At 40.9% G+C, this 25,036-nt stretch overlaps 1 protein-coding gene across 45 annotated transcripts in view; it reads left to right on the top strand.

Annotated features, from left to right (window-relative positions):
- Positions 1–25,036, top strand: part of MAGI1 (membrane associated guanylate kinase, WW and PDZ domain containing 1) — a 678,422-nt gene that overhangs the window by 596,976 nt on the left and 56,410 nt on the right. For all 45 annotated transcript variants that reach the window (XM_077993285.1, XM_015130467.3, XM_077993281.1 and 42 more), the window contains 2 exons: positions 2,903–3,085; positions 3,645–4,265. In XM_077993285.1, coding sequence (XP_077849411.1) covers positions 2,903–3,085; positions 3,645–4,265 — 804 coding nt within the window. The remainder of the gene's footprint in view (positions 1–2,902; positions 3,086–3,644; positions 4,266–25,036) is intronic.

The raw sequence follows: 25,036 nt of genomic DNA, 5'->3' as shown, positions 1-25,036 counted from the left end.
GTGCAGAGTTTCGGGGCAAGACCCAGAACATCCTGATCAGTGAGTCTAAGGAAGGAGCTGAAAATAGGTACATTTTAAAAAGCTACCCAGGTGATTTTCCCTAGGTAAGACACAACCAAGCCTTACCACTGGTGACTGGTAAACAGAGGTTAGGATATTAGAAAATTACATGTACCACAGGGCTGCAGCTGAGAGCTCCAAATTCCACTGCTTGTGGGGTGAAAAGCATTTCTTTCCAAAAGCTGCATTAACTAATGATCCACCCCTATGTAAAAAGGAATAAAATGTGCATAAATGTGAAACCCTCTGATCTTCCCTCCCTTGTTAAACATTGGAAAAGGAAGTCAGTTGTATAATTTCAAAGCTCTGCTCTTGTCTTTATTAAGTTAACATTCTCAGCACAAAATATGTTAATGTATTTTTTTTAATTAGATAAACTGCCAGGCACATTTTCACATTTTCTAACTTAGCCTATAATAAGAGTGAAAAGCTCCAACACCCAAACACCTCTTTTCAGCCTTCTCAAAGACATGTTAAATATCATTTCTATGTGCTTTTATTTGTTCATTCATTCACTCACTCAACAAACATTTTTGGAGCACGTAAAATGTACCAGACAATATTCTAGATACTGGATATAAATACAAAAATCCTCATAGAGCTAACATTCTAGTGGTTTTATGTACCTGCGTATCAATGCCCCTCATGCATGGGAGTGGGGGATAGTAAGAAAACCAAAACTGTAAGTAAGATGTATATTCTGTTGGAAGGCGGTAAATGCTAAGGACAAAACTAAAGCAGGGAAAAGGGATTGGGAATGTATGTTGGAGGTGCTGCAATTTTTAGCAAGGTGGTTAGGGAAGGTCTTGCTGCGAAAGTAATGGCTGTTGATGATGTCTCTGCGTAACTGAAATGTGTTTCCCTTCAGGGCGCCTGGAATGCCCTAGCAGCACCTGCTGCAAGAGTGTAGGCCACTCACCCTCCTCCCCCTAAAGTAAACTTTGGGGGTTATCTTACCTCACCTCGATTTCCATCTGATAATTATCTTGGCGGCTGTCTCCCCAAAGCTCTTAGTACAAGTGACACCACCCTCCCGATGCCTTAGCGGATGACTTTGCCTGGCGAATCCTTCTAAGTCCTGCCTTTCTTTAGCCACTGTGACAGGGCTGTAGTTTGTCAGGCTTCCAATAAGCTTTAGGACTGTGCTAGAGAGCAGGTTAGCGAAAGGACCTCCGATTGCCGGCCATTTAAAAGAGCCTTCTTTGCAGGAGCCAGAAACTTTTAAAATATGCAATTAAAAATTGTATGCATGCCCAGAGACCTTTTAAGCCCTTTTAGATATAACTAACCAAAAATAACTTCTTTCCTAGGTGCCAGGCTCCTAGTGAAGGGGTGTAGGGAACTAATTTCTCCCTCTTTCTCTCTCTCTTTTTGTTTTGGATAACATTTTTAATAGAAAAGAAACAGGGCAGATGGAGAAGCTATGTGTGGCAAGAACAGGGTATAAGAAGTAAGTACAGTTAGAAGAGATGAAAGAAGCTGCTCATGAAATTAGGTCTACTAGTTGGGATAATCAGAGAAGTTCCAATAAGTTTCTCGATTACAGAGAAGTGCCTAGTAAAACCCAAAAGAAAACGTTTTGGTTTATGTTCAAAATGTTATTTGTGAATGTATCAAGAAAACGTAATAAAACCTTAGGTAGCATGTTTGGGAGTAATTTAGCTATATCTCTATCTGTACATTTATTTTATTTTTATTTTTATTATTTTTTTGAGACAGAGTTTCACTCTTGTTGCCCAGGCTGGAGTGCAATGGCATGATCTCAGCTCACTGCAACCTCTACCTCCTGGGTTCAAGTGATTCTCCTGCCTCAGCTTCCCAAGTAGCTGGCATTACAGGCATCCGCCACCTCATCTGGCTAATATATATATATTTTTTCTTTTTCTTTTTCTTTTTTTTTAAAGTAGAAACAGGATTTCACCATGTTGGCCAGCTGGGTCTCGAACTCCTGACCTCAGTGGTCCACCTGACTCAGCCTCCCAAAGTACTAGGATTACAGGCATGAGCAACCACGCCCAGCCTAACTTATTTTAAATAAGACAGCTGTATTCGGAGCTGTATGGCTACTGTTAGTAACTACTTAGTTTAGGGATTTTTTTTTTTTGGTGGGGTTTCTTTGTTTTTTGGTTTGTGTTTTTTAAACAAATATCCTAAACTTGTTTTAAACAGTAAATCTTAGCCGTAGACATGTGTTGGCTATTTCATAAATTTAATAAAAGGTGCAAATAAATAGGAAAAATAGTTGAATTTGGAGTTCAATTCAAAGTGAATTGACCCTTAATTTTGAAAATAGTCATTCTACATTTTTGTCAAATTATTATTTGTGACTCTAATATGTTTTCTGGTATTATCTGTGCATTTTCAGCCTGGATTTTCTGTTTGATTAAAACTAAAGTTTTTGTTCAGTTGATTTTTCGAGTGGAAGCCAGGCCCAAAGCAGCACATCAGAAGCCATATAGCAAAATAAAATTAAAACAAAAGACATAAAACAGACCAGTTCCATTTCCATTTGTGAAGGGGTTTGTAGCAGCTCAGTTCCTGTCAAACTGCATGAATGGAAACCAAGAAGTATGTCACCTGACAGGGACTAGTTTCATCCCTCTCTTGTAGCTGCTTTTGGACCCTGGAGTTGACATACTCTGTGCTTTACCTCCTTCCATCAACACTGGGGCCTAGGAACATCCTTATTCCTCAGATTAAGAGAGGACTTTCTTAAGATGCTATGTGCCCAAAGGCTCTAGGGCATAAGCTTGAAGAATTATCTATATGTTGTCTCAAATCTTGTTAAATTCTCCTTTTCACCAATGGTGACATTCCTTATGCTTTTCTTATTTTAATCCAGGCAAACCCTTTTTTACACGAAATCCTTCTGAGTTGAAAGGCAAGTTCATTCACACAAAGCTGCGGAAAAGCAGTCGTGGCTTTGGCTTCACGGTGGTTGGAGGGGATGAACCTGATGAGTTTCTGCAGATCAAGAGTTTGGTCCTAGATGGTCCTGCTGCATTGGACGGCAAGATGGAAACAGGTAGCGTCCACATGGCCTTAGTGTGTTCTGTGTGGTGAGACTCCAACCCAGAACATAAAGATGTGCAATCATGACATTGTTTGGTTTGAGCAAGACCAGACAGCGTCATGATTGCACATGTTTATACCTTTAAACACCTTGAGAATGAGCCCGGTCTCCACATTATATAAATTCATCCCTTGGGGCAGATTGAAACCTGTGAAGTCATTTTAACTTTGGGAAACTGTGTGACTACAGTAAAGCAATAAGTTACTAAAAATGTAGATCCCCATTTAAATAAATGAATTCTAAACTTGGATTTCTGCAGTGAGATTTTTTTTTAGGAGAAAGCTCCAATGTTCTTTCAGGGATTATTATATTCTCATTAGCAGGGAAGATACTAGGTGCTGAAAGAACACTTTATTAGCTGTTAAAATCAGTAATAGAAGCAGTTCATGCCCTATAGTATCACACCCATGTGCAGTTTCAGTTCAGTTTCATATTAGTGGAATATATTATAATACTGATGGCAATTTTATGGGTGCTGTTTTCTTAACCCCCACACTCTTGCCTTCTACAGGGGATGTGATTGTCAGTGTGAATGACACCTGTGTTTTGGGACACACACATGCTCAAGTTGTGAAGATCTTCCAGTCCATCCCCATTGGTGCCAGCGTGGACCTTGAACTCTGCCGAGGTTATCCATTGCCTTTTGATCCAGATGACCCCAATACAAGTTTAGTGACCTCGGTAGCTATTTTGGATAAAGAACCAATTATTGTGAATGGGCAAGAGACCTATGATTCACCAGCTAGCCACAGTAGTAAAACAGGCAAAGTCAATGGTATGAAGGATGCCCGGCCAAGCAGCCCAGCGGACGTGACTTCAAATAGTTCGCATGGTTATCCTAATGACACTGTTTCTTTGGCTTCCTCCATAGCCACTCAGCCAGAACTCATAACTGTTCATATTGTCAAAGGGCCAATGGGCTTTGGTTTTACTATCGCAGACAGTCCTGGTGGGGGTGGCCAAAGAGTGAAACAGATTGTTGACAGCCCAAGGTGCCGAGGCCTGAAAGAAGGGGATCTCATAGTGGAAGTTAATAAGAAGAACGTGCAGGCCCTAACTCACAACCAAGTGGTGGATATGCTGGTTGAGTGTCCTAAGGGAAGTGAGGTCACATTGTTGGTGCAACGAGGAGGTAAGTAGGTTTGTTTTGTTCTTTGAATTTTTTTTTTAGTCCCAAATTCATTGCTTAACTTACTCATCTTCAGATGACCACTGGGGGCTTTTTAAATGTGTATTCCTTTAAGTTCGTTTTTATTTAAATGCTTCAAAATGCCTACTGATTTCTCCAAATACTAACCTCTTTCGCATAAAAATTATGGTTTATACATTATGGCAGACATATGCAGTTAGAGTGGTACTTTAAAACAGAAATCAGATTATGCCTTTTTAAAACGTTAAGATTTAAAAAACCTAACTTGGGTGTGGTGGTACCTACCTGTAGTCCTGGCTGCTTGAGAGGCTGAGATGGGAAGATCACTTGAGCCCAGGCATGTGAGTCCACACTGGGCAACATAGTAAGACCCCATTCTCTAAAAAGTGCTTTTTAAATAAAAAATAGTAATAATAGCCTGTATCCTTTAAGCCTCCTGAACTAGGCCTGCATAGCCTGCAAAATGTGGCTGTGATCACTCCTCGAAACTTGTCTCATGTTCCTCTCCTCCATCTGATGGTGCTTTATCCACACTGGCTGCTTATATGGAACTCCTTTAATGCTTCAAGCCTTTTCTTGCCTCAGGCCCTTTGTACTTACTGTCCCCTCTACCTGGAATGGTCCTTTCCCAGCTCTTCCCAGCTGGCTCAGTCTCATTTAGGTCTCCTTCTGAGAGAGGGCTTCTCCCATCACTTTTTCTAAAGTAGCTCCCAACACTTCCATATAATCTTGATCACATTTCTTCGTAACCTTGATCATCATCACCTTTTTAGCACAAGGCATTATTTCATGCTTTTATTTATTTTTTAGTGTTTGTCTTTCATGAGAATATAAATTTCCATAAAGCTAGGGCCCGTGTATGCATGTGGACAGCTGTTGTCCCCAGCATTTAACACAACACCTGACTCCTTTTAGGTATTTATGAATGAATAGGTATTAAGTGAATAGGTGTGTGATTATTTCTATTTGGCAGAAGCAAGAGGTCTGCTAATCATATTAAACACTTCCCTCAACATGCTCACATTTTAATGAAGTAGTTGAGGATCTCAGAGATCTGGGTTATTCTAAATCTTGAGGCATTAAACTTCCTCCTTTCTCCTTGAGTCCACATCCCACCCTCTGCTTCACCAGAAAACACAGGACCTCACACTGAGCAATATTTTCCACCATATTGAAATGCCTTGCTCTTGGAATACGTATATATATGTGATTAGTCGTGACTGATAGTTTCACACAGTGGGCCTGAGAATAGCTGTTTCCCTGATCCTTGTCACCATGATATGTTTCATGAACAGCATATTCAGGCCTTTTGAAAAGAAATCAAGAACCATACTTTTATTTCCTTTTGGTTTGTTGCAACTGAGGAGTTCATTTGTGTCACAGCAGCCCGATTCTCATGTTTTCGTGAATCTGTGTGTTCTGCGATCAGAATGGCTGGGGTCATTTGAAGGAAACCCAAAATACAGAGCACCTATCTACGTGAATTGAAATGCTCAATGAGCCTGGCTTAGACAGTTACAAAAGGCACTGTGCAAATTTTATTTTTCTAAATGTCGTTTCCACTAACTAATTTTCAAGTCTCTTCTTGTACCTAGATCACTTGACTGCCCAGAGAACTGGTTTTAAACAGTAGCCAAGATGTATGTAGTGGGAAATGACTTGGGTATAAGAACGATTATGACAATAATGATGATGGTGATGGTGAAACCTGGCACTTATAGAAGAATCAGTGATAGACAAAGCACTTTCATACCTGCACCTACCTCTCCTCTGATATTTGTCACTTTGCTGTGAAGTAGGAAGGTGCCACCCCACAGTAGTTCTGAGCTGTTCACCCTGGCTCTGTGGTTTCCAGTCCAATGTTCTGTCCCACTTAACTGAGTGACACTGATTTTTGTATAGTTGCTTAATACTGTGACTGACAACCTGGAAACTTTCAAATGGTTCTTGGTACATCAGGTGCACCTCTGTTTCAGCCACTGCTCATTTGACAGACACAAACCACCTTGTTCTCCAAACTCATCTATCTGCTTTCTCATTTCTGTTATTGATGTGTTAAGTTTATTATCTCTTTAGATTCACTTCTAAGGACACCAAACATAAAGTTTCATTATAGCCAACTAACTTACACACTTAATGAACCATATTGTAATGAATTTGCCTAAGCCAGCAAACAACTGATTATAGAAACATACTCCTTGATTTTATTTTTTATTTTATTTTTTTTGAGGCAGGGTCTCACTTTGTCACCCAGGCTGGAGTGCAGTGGTGCCATCTCAGCTCACTGCAGTCTCAACCTCCTAGGTTAAAGTGATCTTCCTGCCTCAGCCCCCCAAGTAGCTGAGACTATAGGTGCATGCCACCACTCCCGGCTGATTTTTGTATTTTCAGTAGAAACTATTTCTCCATGTTACCCGTGCTGGTCTTGAACTCCTGTGCTCAAGGGATCCACCTGCCTCGGCCTCCCGAAGTGCTAGAATTACAGGCATAAGCTGCCATGCCTGACTATACTCCTTGATTTTAAATATGTTTGCATTCTCTCTTCTTAATTCCCAATGCCATCTTCTTATTAATGCTGTTACATTTTATACCATTTATATGAAAAATCCAGAATATATCACCATATTCATCAACATCTACATAGTTTATTTCAGAACATGAGTAATTTAAAATCACTGTGACATCAGCAGTCTTTAAAATACACCATATGTCTTGTGTTTGATTTATGTATAGGATAGAAAGTTTGTACATCTGCACTTGGCAGGCTAGCGCCAGATACTATTAATCTTTCTGGAAGGCATATAAATATATTTGTTTCTGCCATACATTAGTTGCTTGAATCAGAGCTGACGTTTAATCATCTCTTCTATATAGCGGGGGTGTAATGAGGAGGCTTGATGAAGGTACAAGACAACAGCTAGGTTGAATGAGAACGTAAATGACCACTTCACCGATTCTTTCTAATGAATCTAATTGATTTTGTAACTGCTAGTAAGATGACTGATAAACTCATCTACACTGTTCCACGAGTCTCAGGCATTCCTGTCATGAGGTTGTAGCTTTCTGTGCTTTAAAGAACGGGCCATTTTTACTTTGGGACAGAACTGGCTTTTATGTTTGTAGCATCCATTTTAATTCCTAATCTCTAGAGCTTGTTTTTGACATTTGTTCTTGTCAAGATCTAATACATTTCATTTTTAGTGTTTTTAGTCCATCCCCCTTCCCTTATCTGGAAATCGAGCTGAAAGTTGAAATATCATTTGTAAATGTCCAGGGTCAGTTTCCTCAGTCAGGCTTAGAGCTGCTGTGCAGTGTTCATCTATACTCCCAAGTAGCCAGGACCAGTCCTGATTTGCTTACAAATCTCCTCTTCGTCAACATCTCCCTGCTTGCCAGTCGATCACTCAGGTTTTTAAAGGGCAGCTCCTTTCTGTGTCTGGTTCCCCTCTTCCAATTGTGTGTCCTTACTCCTCCCCCTCTGCTGTGCAGTCAGGAAAGTGCTTTTTATCCTTTTATTTTGCACACAGCATCTGCATTCAGAAATTCTGTCACCTGACACCAGTGTGCATGTAGAGGCTTCTTTGAAGTGTTTGGAAAATCAAGTTAGTTTGTGGATTTTTATTTTTAATTTGTAAAAGCTATCGAACTTGTCCCATAAAGATTTTTTACTTTTTTAAAAGAAGGCTCATGTAGATAGCATGACTACCTGTGCCCCTCTGTGTCAAATATTTTGGATATTCAGCAAATTCACACCTATCAGTAGGTGTGACACTCTTTAAGACTTAATTTCATGCTGAGTCACAACACTGTGTTTCAAGAAAAGATTTGGCAACACTGTATGCAAGTGAAGATCCTATGTTTTACTTTTGAAAGAAGGCATGTATTAAAAAGAAAACTGAACCCGGGATGCCAGGAGCTGACCTTGAGTACAAACTCTGCCCGTAAGCTGCTGTATAAGCTGCTGTATGTGCTTGAGAAGGGTACTACTTCTACCCTGACACTTATTTTTTTAATCTAAAAGATGAATGTTTTGAGCTAGAGAATCTTTCAGGCACTCCTTTCTGGCTCAAATTTTATGCATGGGATGACCTTATTGCTGTATAGAGGAGAGACCACAGGACTCTGGAGCCAGAGGATGCAAGTTTAAATCCTGCTCCTGCGTTACTTGCATTGTGACTTTAGGCAAGTCACTTGGCTTCTCTGAGCTTAGACTTCTGAAAAAAATGGGCATGATGTACATAGATTAAATAAATAAGGTAGCATTTGTGCCAGTTCCTGACATAGTAGTCATCACATGATAAAGCAATAGTAGCAATTGGGTGGGGAAGGATTGTTTGTATTTTATTTTTTATAAAAAGTTCTAGCTGGGCCATACAGATTGTATGATACTCAGGCATCTTTTTTTTTTTTTTTAAAGAAGTTCTACGGTAGGTTTTTTTTTTCTTCTTCATCTTCTCTTGATACAGGGTCCTGCTCTTTTGCCCAGGCTGGAGTGCATGATCATGGCCCATCACAACCTCAAACTCCTGGGCTCAAGTGATCCTCCTGCCTTAGCCTCCTGAATAGCTAGGACTACAGGCATGCGCCATCATGTGTGACTAATCTCTTTTAAAAAATTGTTTTGTAGAGACAGGGTCTCACTGTGTTGCTCAGGTACCACTGGTGATTCTGATGTACAACCAGAGTTGCAAAAAATGTTAGGCTTCTGCCTCCACGGTCCCTTCTAGTTTTGATTCTTTGACCTATAAGTTGGATGAAAATAAGTTTATAAAGCTTATTTAATATTTTCATTTCTGAGTAATGTTCATCTTTGTAAGGCTGTTTTGTAAGTGACAGATTTCTCAGTCTTTCCTAAGGTCCATTTCAGCTCCCACATTCTACATTTTTATACTTCCAAGGAGAATAGAAGGGGGACTTGGCTGTTGGAGATGCTCGTTTAGAGTGCCATCTCCCACTGGCTTTTGCTGATCACAACAGTAATGGAAGTGATATTTTCCTTTCTAGTTTGCACAAACCATATATACTGAATACTTTGGTCAGGCCACTGAGTTAATTTCAGGGTCTGTATTTTTTTTTTTTTTTTTTTTTTAGTAGAGATGGGGTTTCACTGTGTTAGCCAGGATGGTCTCGATCTCCTGACCTTGTGATCCGCCCACCTCGGCCTACCAAAGTGCTGGGATTACAGGCGTGAGCCACCGCGCCCGGCCTCAGCGTCTGATTATAAATTCATGGAATGTTAAAATTCCTAGAGGGCAGTAGTGTGTCTGACTCTTACTCTTGTGTCCCTGGCACTTCCTGGGGAACCTGGCAAGCGATAAGGTCTCAGTAAATCGTAGCTGAATAAATTAAACTTGATCTACCAGTCACAATAGAAGATTAATCCTCTAGCTTTATAAGCACACTTCATAACTCTAGAAAAATGATAATGAGTTAAAAGGCAAAACTTAGATAAGAAAATGGTGGTGGTGATGATAATGATAATGTTACTACTGTCATTTCCTGAGTACTTACTATGTTCCAGCTATGTTACCATGATACATGCAGTACACATACATACATTCATGCGCACACAGATGCCCAAGAAGGTAAATAAAACCTTTCAAGACTTCATTGTTGCTACCACATTGAAACTGCCACCAATTTGCAATGTGATAATGGGTTGGATCCTTGTGAAATGAAGACAGTGATTGTTAACTTCTATGCTAGGACAAAATACAAGAAGGAATTGTTTTTGTTTTAGTTGCTGAAACCCTACAGCGTAATTTGGTATGAATTAGTATAAAGCAAAGGAGAAAAATTCTGTTTTAGTTGGGAAAAATTCTGCATAAAATTTGTAATGAAAACAGTAAATGCTTCTACAATGTGCCAGGCATGCTTCTAGACATTTTACATATCATAATTCATAAGAGTCCTCTGAAGTAAATACAATCTTAGCTCCATTTTAGAGAAGAGGAAGCTGAGGCCCAGGGAGTTTCTGTGGTTTACCCAAATTAGCTGGTTAGTGGCAAAGCTAGGATTGGAACCTAGAAATTCTGGCTCCAGACAGTGCTTAACCACTCTGCCCAACAGCCTCCTGCCTTACAGGCAAGAAATTGCTCCAGTACCATAATTGTTGAGGACTGTATCTTATGCATAAAGAAATGAGTAAAGCCTGAAGTCTATGGGCAAAGTGATGCTTCTTAATTCTCATCAGAATTTACTGATGATATTTAGTTCATTAAATCGTCATCGATCCAAACAGAGAAAGCAGTATCTAATCTCGTTACCTAAGTGCATCATTAGCATTAGCTCTTCTGTGTGTGTGTGTGTGTGTGTGTATGTGTGTGTGCATGCACACATGTGTGTTTCTGAAATGATACAAAACCATCATAATTAGAACCACAGTGAGCCATGCACAGAGAGTTAAACCCAGGTGATCAGGCACTTCTCCTCTTTGCCCTCTGGTGTTGGACCAGAGAATGAATTGTGCATTGTACTGCTTAAGTGCTTGACTGCCACAATGTCTCAGATTGAGCTGTAGGGCCCCAGAAAGGGGAATTCAGGTTGTGTATAGAGTGATATCTTAATAATGTTGGAACCCTGTATGTTCCCATCAGCAAATACCCTTTATGTTCCCATCAGCCAGTTCTCCCTTCTCAGTGTACTCAGACTTGGTTTACATCTCACCCCTTCCCTGGCCTCTACCACCCATTGTAGGGCACCTGGCCTTGCAGTGACCTGGCAACAGGTCTCAGTGCTTCCTCCAGTCTGCCCTCCGGCTACAGTGCTTTAAAGTACATCAGATCAAGGCAGTCCTCATGTCAGAATAGCTTCCCATCATTAAGCGTGAACTCCAAAGTCCTGTGTCAGGGCCCTAGCACTTACATCTCCCTCTGTCTGTATTTTTTTCTCCCAGGTAGCCACAGGACCTCCTCACTCACATCCTTCAGGCCTTGGCTCAGAGGTTATTTCATCCGCTTTCATCTGAGAAGTCTGTTCTGACCATTCTTTGTAAATCAAGCAGCATCTCCCATGATCGCTGTCTGCTCTCGTGATCTTTCTTAGGCACTATACCTACCTGTGATCCCCCTGAGAGAAGGAACTTCGTTGCAATCACTACATTATCCCTGCTACCTAAAACGGTGCCTAGCCCATTATAGGTATTCAGAAAATCGTCTGCATTGAATGAAAAGATGAGTTAATGCAGGACCCTTGGTTTTCGTAAGTGCTAATCCTGAGAGAACTTTCTGAGGTGTGAGCATTATAATAGCTGAGGAAATGGGCAGCGGGAGACTGACCACCCCCGTCACACAGCTAAAAGGTGACAGATCCTGGCTCTGAACCCCAGGTCTGTTTGCTTGCAATAGCTGTGTGCTCAGTTCACAGGCTGCCCTGAACTACTAGTAGATGCATTGTTCATTGTGTCCGTAGGCCAAGATATGGGAGCTTCATGTCAGGGAATCATGTTGGTTCCAAAGCCTGTTCTCCAGCATCTTGTAACGTAGCCACTATCTCATGATTAAAATTACGTAAGATTTAAATTTCAGTTTCTCAGTCCATCTGGCCACACTTCAGGAGCTCGGTAGCCACATGTGGCGAGTGGCTACAGTATTGGACAGTGTACATAGAGAACATTTCCACTGTCGCTGGAAGTGCTGTTACACAGCACAGTTCTAGAGATTTTAATTATTTCACCCTCAGAAGTGAGAGGCCGAGATCCTTTATTTTACCCTTTCTTTTGTTTTTATACATTTGAATAGAAGAAAAATATGGAATTGAAGGCACCTTCATGGTTAATGGATTTCTTTTTATGCAGAGAGTAATAAACATAGGTCCTGTTTATTACATCATTTCCATGTTTAGTCACTGCTCTGAGTTCTTTATATGTGTTAACTGGATGTTAGGGGATGCAAGGAATTGACACTCAGAGGATTTAAGACTTGTAAAGTATAAGTGCTTGGGGGCAATCTCGACTTTCTCTATCCTGGCATGGTGTCATTAAGTTTATAAGCGGATTACAGGACCTCCACCTGGCCGGGAAGCATCTCAGCTTTTATACTAGACTGATGTTATGTAAGGAGCTTAAATTAAATGATTTCATTAAAGTAGCTTTAATCCAAAAAATGGAAGAAACTTCAAAACACAAGAAAAACACAAACAAAATTTTTATATATCAAATATGTATAATCTGCCATATGAGTTATCAGCAAGTTACAGTTTGTCAGAAGTCTATTTCAAAGAGGAGACTTTGAAGTCTCCTTGGTGTGTTTATCTGATTCATTGATTAAGTATCTCAAACTAATTGACCTCACTCACCACTTATCTATGGCACTTGTATTTTCTAATAATTTTATAAGTTGAGTCCTCTTGTCACATCCAACGTGCTGCCTAACATCTTCTAGCTGTTAAAAGTTGTTCAAGTTAAAATTAGCAAATTTCCTAGCACTTCCACCATGCTAAACAGGATGGCATTCCAATTTGGTATTAAAGGAGCCTTCTGGCCTTTATTCATAATGCAGTTTTAAGTTGCTATTTTGATTTATTGCCATGGTTTAAAGTTATCAGGGATTTTATTTGAGAATTCTTTGTAGACTGATAGGTCACATTTATATTTGAGATGACTTACAGCAAGAGATGAGATAAATATAAAAATGTTTCTATTTTGATTCTGTCTTTCATTACATAATGCATAAAAATTATTCCTCACTTTCACATCTTAAGGAACTCTGGTTTCTTTATGGTTTTTTGATCTCATGGTTTTTAAACTTAAGCAAGCTTTGGTAAATTTAACATTTGTATGCAACTCAGACTTTACTGGATGATTTGAGTTTTATTTCTGTTATATTCATAATGCAAAGTGGTTGGCACACCTAAAACTTTTAACTTTTGTTCTACAAGACAATGTCTCATTCTCCTTGAAGGTAAACTTAATGCACTGAGTTACTTACTTATATGCATTATTTATTACAAATGTGTTCATGTGTGATTTATAATTCTCATTAAGGTGTGGTGGCATCCCTTCCCCTTTCTGGAAGAGTGGTAGAATTTCATTCCCTTGGCTGGCAGGCTGTAGAATTATTGTGCTGTGCTTTTATTTAAGTGCGGAATTTGAATATAAAGAAGTTCCTTTTTTGTCTGTTTTTGGGGGACAAAGTCATTAACATCACATGCCTGTCATCGTCTAGGCACTGGGAATAGAGCAACATCACCTGCAAATGAAACAAACAGGCTCCTGATTTCATGAGGCTTTTATTCTAGGGGAAGCGGGGGGAAGCACAAAAATAAACAAATGAACAAAATCAGGTCAGCTAAAGAAAAGTGCTGTGAAGCAAATCAGAGCAGGTAAAGTGAACAGGTGTGGCAGGCCTGGCGGTGAGGGGGCTCTTCTAGATTAGAGGTGAAACTTGAGTGACCACAGAGAAGGGAACGGTATTCCAGCAGGAAGGGACAGTTAGTGCAAAGGCCGCAAGAAAGAATTGGAACAGAGTCCTGTGTGCCTGGAGAAAGGGGAGCAGGGAACGGGATGGCCGAAGTCAGAGACTGGAGGCCAGACCTGCAGTTCGAATTCCATTTGCAGTGGGAGGTCCAGATTCACACGGTGAAGGGACAGGCTCTCAGTAACATGTTCAGATAGTCCCTGTGGCATATATGTGAAGAATGTATTTTAGGGGAGCAGGAGTGGAAGGGGAGACCTGTGAGGGCTTTTGCAGTAGTTCAAGCAAGAGTGTTAGCAGCTTGGACTATAGGGCAGACAGAGGATCATGGCAGTGGGGGACTTGGGACACCTAAAGAATAGTCAGCAGGACTCCATAGGTTGACTGTAGAATGGGGGGACATACTTTTTCCATAAAGAGCCAAAGGGTAGACATGTTAGGCTTTGTGGGCCCTACAGTCTCTGTCCCCACTACTCTACTCTGCCCTTGGAGTGGGTGATATGTGAAGGAATGGGTTGGTTGTGTTCCAAGAAAACCGTATGTGCCCCATGGGCCATATTTGCTGACCACAACTGAAGGAAAGGAAAAGGGAGGGAGCCAAAATGACCCCAGAATTTTTGACCTGGGAGGAATCTTGGTTGAGATGTGGATCCTAGGATAGAAGTAGGTAGGACTTGAGCTGTAAAATCAAGGGTTTCTTGTCACACTTGTTAATTATGAAAGCCCATTTGACAACTGAATGAAACAGAAATGTAGGCGAGTTGTCTGGGATCTGGGGTCTGGTGGTTGTGAGGTTAGGTCAGGAGAAATACACATTTATGGAGCATTATCGTCTCACTGAGTATTCTACAAACTGTGGGCTGTGACCTATTACTAGGCTGTGAAATCAATGTATTGGGCTATACCCAGTGTTTTTCTTGGAAGTGAAATGGAAAACATCAGTATATCACACTCACTGAAGATAAGTCCTTTTTTTATGAAACATTTACAGTGTGTGTATACCCACACATGCATACATGCATACACACACACAAATGTTTCATAAAATGGGAAATACATTTTATAACACATTCATACACACATGTATGTATTTCCCATTGTGGACCATAGTCACTTAAGTTTGTAAAAGTCAGAATCAGAGGGTATTTAGAGCCATGGGGCTGAATGAGATTACTGAGGGAAAGAGCGGGAAGGAGAGAGAAAAAGTGCAAGACAGAACCCTGAGGCACATCACCATTCAAGGGTCAGACTGAGCAGGAGACCCCAGTAAAGATGGAACCGCCAGTGCAGATAGGAGAAAGAACAGGAAAGCGTCGTATCACAGAACCCAGGAGAAGACAGTGTCACAAGGAGATTCTAGCAGCACTCGTGGGCCAGGAGTGGAGGCCTGCAAGGGTGAAAACGCTGCCTGTGGCTGGCGTCCCCTGAGAGCAGGACCCATGAAATGTGGCCGCGAATGCAGTTGGGCTGGAGAGGCTGGAGAGGGAAGGAGGTGGGATAGGGATTGGGGTAAGCCGTTCAAGAAGATCTGCTGCAAAGTGGAACAAGTCCTGGAGAGGGGTGTGGAGTCAAAGGAAAGAGCATTGTTTTGTTTTGAAGATGGGAGATACTATAGCATTCTTGTGTATGGATAAGGATGACTCAAAAGACAGGGAGAAAGTAATGATTGGAAGAGAAAGGGAGATTCATTGCACTCCCTCTTTGCAGGAGTGAAGTCTTTAAGAAGCGGAGGAAGATGGGATGCAACATAGGCGAGAAGGGGTAGGCGTTGGAGTTAGTCTGTGTAAACTGCAGAAGATGGAACTAGATTTGATGATTGTTTTTCCCTCTAAAAGCAAACTATTGAAATTTCTATTTATTTGAGGCTTTCCTATTTAATTTCATAGTCCTAGTGATAATAGCAACAAGCCTCTTTCCATTTGACCCATACTTGTTCATGGAGGACTGAGGATACTGTTTGTGCACAGTTCTGAAATAAGGAGAAAATAATACTCACAATCTAGTTAGGGAGGCAAGACTAACAAGTGAGCTTTACCAGCAGTAACATGTAGTCTGAGTCAGTGTTGAACATATTTGGATAAGAAGTGAATGGTGGGGGATGGGGGACAGATAACAGAGTCTACTTGAACTGGAGCAGAGTGCCCCAGCCTCCACAGTTTGTGATTTTGGACCAGACAGTTGTTTGTTGTGGAAACCCCTCCTGTGCATTGCAGGATGTTTAACAGCATCCCTGGTCTCTACTGAGTAGGTACCTGTCATATACCTGCCCTCTTTCTCCAATGGTGACAGTCAAAAACATCTCTGGACATTGACAGATGTTCCCTGAGGGGCAAAGTCGCCCTCTGCTAAGAACACCTGGACTAAAGCAGTGCTTTGAAATGTAGGAAGGATTTAAAGTTACCAACTGGTCCTTGGGCAGTATTTGACATGACCCACTCATGTATTTTTTAATCGGTCTTTTAAAAAAGTATTTTCAGATCTGAATGCATTTAGCTGGAGCCAACAATCCCAGTTTCACCCTGGCCTGCTATTTCCTGCATCTGTCCTTACTCTTGCCCATTGTGTACCTGTGGCCCACAAGGCAACTGAGTTTGAGACTGAAAGACAGTATACACAAAGACACCAAGAAAGGCAAGGATATCATGCATGAATGTGCAGGCCTGTTGCGGAACCATTTCCTAGGAATTTCTTTTCACCACCATCTCAAAATCCCAGTAACTGGTAACTTCTCCTTTCTTTTTTGTTTAATTTATGCTTAAAAAAAAAAAAAAAAAAGAGAAACCATATATCATCAGACATTTCTGCCCTTAACTTTGGAGTTTGTTTCCTACCCTTACTTTGGTTCCATGTGAAAATTAATTAGTTGTCAGCAACTTTGGATAGCGTTTCCCATTTGAAAAGTCTTTGCTATGAGGAATATTATTATTATAGCATCCTCCCTTATATCAGTTTTTATTCCAACTTTAAGTTCAGGGGTACATGTGCAGGATGTGCAGGTTTGTTACATAGGTAAACGTGTGCCATGGTGGTTTGCTACAGATCATCCCATCACCTAAATATTAAGCCCAGCATTCATTAGCTATTCTTCCTGATGCTCTCACTACACCTCTGACAAGCCCCAGTGTACGCTGTCCGTCCCCCACCCCTCACCCCTAGTCCTTATATCGGTTTTGCAGCCTCACTTTGTTGAGCTTCTCTTTATTGCAAGAGATACCATCCTACTTCTATTAGAAGCATTTTTTAGTTCTGAGCATTTTCAAAACCGTTATCTGAGACAGAGTTTACCTTGTGTAAAATGTTCCCACCTTCTTTCATTTTCCTCAAATGAAATCACATGTTCTTTACCACCATCTGGAGGGAAGTATTTGCCATGGTGCCTACTGAGTCTGTCTTTGCTGTGTCACCTGTAAAGTTAAAACTTCTACCTTACCTGGTATTTCCTCTGTTTGTATTTCTGCTTAAATATTAATCATGTCACCTATTTGTGAACATAATCCTTTTTGGTTCAAACATCTTGCTGGTAGAATCTTAATGTCTTCAAAAATAGCCTGGAGCCCTTAGGAGTAATATGTTGCCACTGGCAACATGGAGAATGCCCTTTATTGTGTGTCAAGTTGTTTTCTGGGCTTATTTCAGACTCTTGTTAATAGTGTTCATTTTTGCATTTTATTGTTCTCAACGTTTTCGGTTTCTCACCATATGCAATAAGTCTCATTCATTCATTCATTCATTCAACAAACTTTAGCACTGTGCTCTTCTCTCATTATAGAGGAGTGCCATGAAGGAAACATCAAAAATACAGTGTGGTTAATCACAGCTTCCCCATTGTCTCGGGCCTCATTCTTTTTCTGGAAATCTCATTTGATGTATTACCTTTGCCATGAAAAATTCTAATATACCATTTTTGTGAACTTTGTATTTGTTGCAAGGTTGTTTAAAGTTTCTTTTCCACTGTGTCATAGAATAGCAGTCATCATAACTAGGAAGCTGCAAGATGGACCAGGTAGGCCAGGCGCGGTGGCTCAAGCCTGTAATCCCAGCACTTTGGGAGGCTGAAACAGGTGGATCACAAGGTCAGGAGATCGAGACCATCCTGGCTAATATGGTGAAACCCTGTCTCTACTAAAAACTACAAAAAACTAGCCGGGCGAGGTGGCGGGCACCTGTAGTCCCAGCTACATGGGAGGCTGAGGCAGGAGAATGGCGTGAACCCAGGAGGCGGAGCTTGCAGTGAGCTGAGATCTGGCCACTGCCCTCCAGCCCGGGTGACAGAGCAAGACTCTGTCTCAAAAAAAAAAAATGGACCAGTTATGACTTTGTGATGGAGGGAATCCCTTTCTTTCCCTAGCATTGGCTGTCGACTCCACTCATTCAGTAACCTGAGTTTTTAATTAGGCTTTTATTTTTGCAATCGGTACGCAAAGGGGGTCTTGGCATGATGAAGCTGTGTAAAAGCAGTGTTTTAAAAACTTTCTTATAGTTACATAAACATGAATTTGTTTTCAAAAATCACTTGGAGATAGTTGGAATTAGGTCTGCATGCTCTGAGGTATTTTTGTTGTTTCTAAATTTAAAAATGGCTTACATTCTCTGTAGTTACTTTTGCCATAGATACCACTTACCAAAATGGCAGATGATTGCATTGAAAAAAATAACAGCACTGCCCATGAATTAATGGGATTCTATGTTTATGTAGTTTGTCTGCATCTGCAAAGCAACTTCACTTAGACTTTGGCAACTGAAGGAGGAAGAGAAGGCTGTTTTATAACCTAGCACTAACTGCCAGTAGGACCCCCTTCTCCCCGGTTTTAACAACCAATAATGTCTTCAGACAGGGCCAAATGTCCTGTAAAGAGCAAAACCAGATGTGCTAGAGAACCACTGCTTTAACCCCTTCAACACCCATTTGGTTTGGCTTGTTAGAAACGCTGTGTTCTGTTTTTTTAGGTACAAATGAAATCCACTTCTGGGTTATTTTTTGTTGAATATGGATTGAAGAAATTTTATTGGAGAATTCCCCACTTCTTCTTAGTGTCGCATCTGTGTCTCCTCAGTAATGGAGTGGCCATGTAGTCAGCTGTGAGGATCCCCAGCATGATCTCTGCTATCAGCCAGCAGTGTAGCCTGAGCCAGTCCTGGGCTATGTCCATGAGCCTCCAGATTATCATCTGAAGTATGAGTAGGACTGCACCCTTCTCAGCGCTGTCAAGAGGATGGAATAAGATGAGGGCCTGTCACACCTTCAGCACTGCCCTGCTCTGATGGAGAGTTTCTTATTTTCTGGCCCCTTGCTCTGTCACATTGAATGGGGCTTACGAGAAAAGAGGTGGAGGAGAGGCTGAAGCAGACCTACTGTTTTCAGTACCTTTGACTTAGTTGTCTGGAGTAGAGAAAAGATTAGGGAAGGTGAAAAGGAAGAGCCTGGAGGGAAAGGTGGTAGGAGATGTGTTCCTTTTGGTCTGTGACAGCATGTTCCTTCAGCAAACAATGATGAGAAGAACCAGGATGGAGTAGTAGGTTTTCACGAAGTGAAGATTTTCCAATATGAAAGATTCTCCTGTTTAGGTAATGATCTTCTTCTTCTTCTGTTTTCTTTTTCTTTTTCTTTCTTTCTTTTTTTTTTTTTTCTTAATTTGAGATGGAGTTTTGCTCTTGTTGCTCAGGCTGGAGTACAGTGGTGCGATCTCGGCTCACCACAACCTCTGCCTCCTGGGTTCAAGGGATTCTCTTGCCTCAGCCTCCCAAGTAGCTGGGAGTGCAGGCATGCACCACCACACCCGGCTAACTTTGTATTTTTTTTTAGTTGAGACGGAGTTTCTCCATGTTGGTCCAGCTGGTCTCGAACTCCGGACCTCAGGTGAACTGCCTGCCTCGGCCTCCCAAAGTATTGGGATTACAGGCATGAGCCACCACGCCCTGTGGCTCTTTTTTTTCTGATGAAAAGATTGTTGTCATTTATCTCCTCCTTTTCAATGTTCTTAGTTCACAAAAGAAAGAATTGGCAACTTAGGATCAATTGCTCAGTTCTATGTTGTCAAAATCTGCTGTCTTATGAAATGTAGAATCCAGGAATCACCGCTATAGGGAAAGGCCCAGAGGAGGTTGAGAATAGAACAGGATACAAAAGCAGAGCCTCCAAAGTAATGTGTGAGTGGGGCTCTGGCATCCAAACCTCAGGCAGAGCAGATGGGAGCTCCCCTCTTTCTTTTATCATTGCTTCCCCCAGCTCTTCATTCAAGAAGAAAGAGTTTAGATTCAAGGCCAGGGTTACATTCGTCACTCTTATGTAATACAACATTTATTAGTCGCACCCTTTTATGAAACTCTTTTGTCCTATATAAGTTATCAGGGTAACCCAGAGAAGTGAAATCCAAGAGCAAGACAAAAATTGGGTGAATCGAGCATATTTAGTATGCTTGGGGGCACCCCAAAATAACCGTGGCTGATTTCTTGTATGTAAAAAGCAGTCTCAGAAACTTTATGACAGCTTTAAAAACTTCATTTCAAGTTGTGTTTGCTTGCATTAAGATCATCATCTGCATTGACTCTAAGCCTGATTAGAGCTTCATTTACCAAAAAATAAATAAACGATAGCAGACAGCCAGAATCAGACAAGAGAGAAAGCAAAAGGATCTTGGCATTTATTTTCCACAGTGAGAAACTTGTTGACTTGAGTGCTTACTGAGTCAACATGTATTTCATTTCCATTGTACTTACTCTTCCCTGCTATAAATGCAATTCTCTGTTATACTTCTTGTTCCCAGCTGAAATATTTCATTCAAGGGCCTCGCAGTTCTTGCATTTTCTTGCATCTCCAATGTACTTGACCTATAAAAGTTACTTCTAATTGAGACTTGTCCTAACTGGGATATTGTGTGGGTTGGGGTGTATGTGGGTGAAACTGATTCCCGTACTCAGCCTTTAAGCAAATCCGGTTGGTACAGTGAGCATTGCCTCACCGAAACCTGAAATCTAATAGCTGAACAAAGCCCGAGTGTCTCTTGCCCCTCATAACTATATGGGGCAGCAATTCATTAGAAGTTGACTTCGTCAAGGAAACAACTTTTTCCCCTCTAAGTCACATAATCACTTAGACCAGTTCAGATACTGTTTCAGCAAGAGGATTTTGAAGACATTTAATATCTCCATGGGAGATGGTTGGGGCTGCTCACTCTATGTCCTTGCTCTGTGGAAAAACCTGACCCCTCAGTAAATGACTTCTTTAGGTCTGACTTGCAGACACTTTGAATAATGCAGTGCTGCAGGACTTGAAGCCTGATCGTCTTGCTATTGTTAACCGTGACCTGTGTTTTCTAAGGCTTATATGATTTCTTAAATGTAAGATATTGGAGTAAAGCTTGATGTGGTACCAGGCATTGCCTCCATTGCAATTAAGCAGTTTGGTTACAAAGCTAATTGAAATTGCCAAATAATATATACCCTTCCAGAGCAAGTTGGAAAATTTCCCTATTTTGCAGAAGTATCTTGTGACAAAACAGTGACCATCACATCAATCAGTCTGTTGAAACTGCTCAAGACATTCATGGATTTGCCCTAAGAAAAGGACCTGATATATATATTTTTTTCATCAGCATGTGTTTGGTTTTTGTAGGGAAGGGTGAGGCATTGAGAGGCATTGAACCCAGTGCTGTAATAAAAGTTTGCTTTAGTAAGTAAGGATATGAAGCTATCCTTACCTGAAGATTTAGTCTCAAAGAATCCTTGAGAACATACCCATTTGCTGGGGTGGGGAGCTTATAGGGTTTGGTGTTTCCCTCTGAGCTTTCAGTTTGTTCTGAGACCAAAGCTCATCTGTTGTGATGGGAAGTCAGGACACAAGGTGGCACAGCGGAACCTTGTTCTCTGTGCTGAGTGAGGCAGCTGTGAGTTGAGCCGAACCTGGCAGCTCACCAGTAAATCAAGGAACAGACCAAGGATCAAGAGCTGTTAAACAGTCACTGCAACGATGATGGCAATAAAAAGAAAGGCCAAGCAGCTCCTCCCCTTTGCCTCATCAGCTCTTCCTGCAGCTTTCAAGGTATAAACTCATTTCATGAGCTCTGCACATTCATACATGCATTTGAGAGATACAGGTATTTATTGAACTGGTGACCAGATACTGTTCTAGGGATAGACTGATAAAATAGAACAGGTCCCTGAAATAGAGACAATAAATAGGTAAACAATAAGCAATATAAATAATAGATAAGTAAACAAGGTCATTTTAGAGAGTGATAGGCTCAATGAAAACAAAGAAACTGGATTCTGTGAATAAAGTGGGTCAGAAAAGGGCCACTTCAGATCTGCTGGTAGCCTGCCTGGATCTCTGGTTGGCTTTTGAGGAGGGTCCTGAGTGACAGGCAGGAGGCACCCACACATAGATCTGCAGGCATAGAGTTCCAGGCCGAGGGAGCAGCCAGAGAAGATGCCTGGATAATTGCAAGGAAGCAGTTCCGCAGTGGAGGGTGCCGACCTGGCTGGAGTGTGTGTCCAGGAGGAGGACATAAATGAAAGAGATAGGAAGGGTCACATCCAGGAGGGCTTAGTGGGACACTGAACAAAGAGTTTGTCTTTAATTGAAATGGTGTTGGGAAGCCATAGGGACATGGAGCCAGGAGACGGTACAGTCTGATTTCTGCTGTATAAAGTTGTCTCTGGCCTCCGTGCGGATAATAAAGAGGATAAACAATAAAGCAGAGACCAGTTTCTGAACTCAAGTGGTTATCTAGGCAAGAGAAGGCAGTGGCAGTAGAGATGAACTCGGATGGATTGAGAATGTATTTGGAGACGGATGTGGTGGGAGAGAGAAAAAGAAGCCTCAGGCAGAGTCTTAGGTTTTAGGGGTTTGGGGTCCTATAAGGTTAAAAGCCTGGTTAGTATTCTGGGTTTCTGTCTTGGTCCTGAGCCTAATTTACATTGCTAAAAATAAGCAGTTGGGATAAGAAACAACCTAAAAGTCAGTAATGCAAAAGAAAAGGGCCTCAGCATGTATTTTTTAACCTATAAGCTTCTCAGCACCAATTACAGTGATAGGTTTCCCTTTGGGGCCGGTGACCTTAAAAGAAAGGCCCACATAGCATCCTGTTTTCCCAACCCAGAAAAGGAATCCTTATCAGTTTTTTCTTTCGGTGAGCTATTTTGAGCTATTGTTTCATAATCCCCCCCGTACATCCTATGTAGTTAAAAATCACACTTTCAAATTTGTAGGAACTACATGGGGCTATCAGGCCACCATAGTTTCACCTGTCTTAGGGAGACCTCTGTGAATGAGCTGTTGATAAGAGGAGTGGGTTACGTGGTCAATCCTTAAGTATTTGCATAAAAAGCAATTCAAATTTGAAATATAGGTAGTAGAAGCATCAGGTTGTCGGTATAGTAGTTAAGAAATCTTCTTTAGAGGTAGAAGCATTTTTAGGTGAGGACAAGACCCAACTTCTAAATGCCACACTTACAGATGTTTTTAACTTACACAAAGTTAGAGAGCTTTCCTAGAACCATATGAGAAACTAGCTTAATTCTACCCTTAAAAAGTAGATCTTGGTAGGAATATTCCCTAGGGTAGAAAGATTGACCTCGTGATAGGTACATCTTGACAAATTTGTGGTTAAGTTGACGATTCTTTTTCTTTCCCTTCTGGAGAGAAGATGCCATAATTCACGCTACTTCTGACTCATTCCATATCTTTTCTCTAAGCCCATTAAAAGAAAAGAAATCTTGTTATTAGGTAGTGTCAGGAAACATTTGCAAGCTAGAAAAGCTCCTGCCCACTTTGAAACTGAATTTCATAAAGTCTGGTGGCCAGCCAACCTGTTAGTTGTGTAGCTTTAAAGACGTCCTTCATTGTCCCAAATCAGAGACTGATCTTGTTATATTTTTAGCATGTATAGCCTTGAATGACCAGTGATTTAGGTACTGAGACTTGGAGTAAAATATCAGGGATGTGTTAAGAAATTGATTGACTGCGAATAGACTCCTCTGCTATCTGTAGAAAAGAACTGTCTTCCGAAATGCATGTCACAGTTACGAGTTCTAGATACCTTGACCCATTGACCTAGCTGTTGTCAGTGGTAGGTCCGTGTACTTCATAAAGCTGTATTAAAAATTTTCTGTAAATGCATTTGGTATATATGAATGGCTGTAGGATTCATCTTATCATAGCAGGCTCTAAACCAAAACAATTAAGGAACCTTTGAATGAGAGCATATAGTTTAATATTTAAAAGTACAGGCTTGGTTTTAGACCAAGTATCCCCAGCTAGTCAACTGACTGTGTGACATTGGCCATGTTACTTGACCATCAGTGTCTTGGTTTTCTCATCTGCAAATGAGAAGATATTAGTACTTAGAGAACAGGCATGAAGAATATATTTATGTCAAAGACAGGCTCTCAATACTTTTTAGTTATTTTTGCACTCAGTTTTCAACCCTTCAGGTATACTTCACATGTTTTCGAGAGTAGCAACAATAGGATCCTCCATGTCATTTCAATGACACCTTCTCTGGAGTGACCATTTATTTCTCAGGAATTGCACGAAGACAACTCATCTATCTTACCTAGGTCTTTGAGGAGCCCAAGGTATTAATGACTTTAGGTCTCTCTTACCTGTGCCAGTTCAAGGCTTGTGACTTTGAGGTGAAAGGCTCTGTAAGCCATCAGCAATCACCAGCTTTGCAAGCCATTTATTTCTCCTGGGACATATTTATTAGACTATGTGTACTGTGTAATTGAAGCAGACTTCTCTGTAGCTGTAAAACCAATACAACTATGTTCTTAATCTTCTTCACAAAGTGCCAGCTGACACTACCTTGGGAGCTACTTATTTCAGACATCTGAAGTCCAACCATCTCTCTAAATTATGATGGTCAAAATACTTCATAATGACGATTATTAAGTCCCCAAAGGAAAGAATGTCTTCATCTTTTTGGAGACATTGGATCTGATACTTATGTTGTTGGCAGCTGGTATCATATTTGTATTGAAAAATTACGCTACGGGGTTATGATGGTATTTAGCCAGAAGAAGGAGAAAAAAAAAAATCAAACATGTCCAAACTAGGATCATTTTTTCATTCCTTTTTATGGATTCAATTTTGTGATATATAGTGTTTATAAAGTCCTTCAGTAAAAATGTACTCTGGTTTCAGCTTGGCCTTGAGTTTATGCTGGTACACCGATTTAGCTAAAACAAAACAACAACAAAAGCTTATCATCATTATTCACTCAAGCATCAATCATTGCATGTGTTTCCCACCCACTGCCCCACCCCACGATTAAATGCTAGCCATTCTTCACTTCAGCTCCTCCCTCTGCCCCCTTCTTCATATTGGATTAGATTTCTTTT

This window comes from Macaca mulatta, chromosome 2 (assembly GCF_049350105.2).
Source record: "Macaca mulatta isolate MMU2019108-1 chromosome 2, T2T-MMU8v2.0, whole genome shotgun sequence".
NCBI lineage: Eukaryota > Metazoa > Chordata > Mammalia > Primates > Cercopithecidae > Macaca > Macaca mulatta.
The sequence above is the reverse complement of the archived record's forward strand: the minus strand, read 5'-3'. Positions and strand labels throughout refer to the sequence as shown.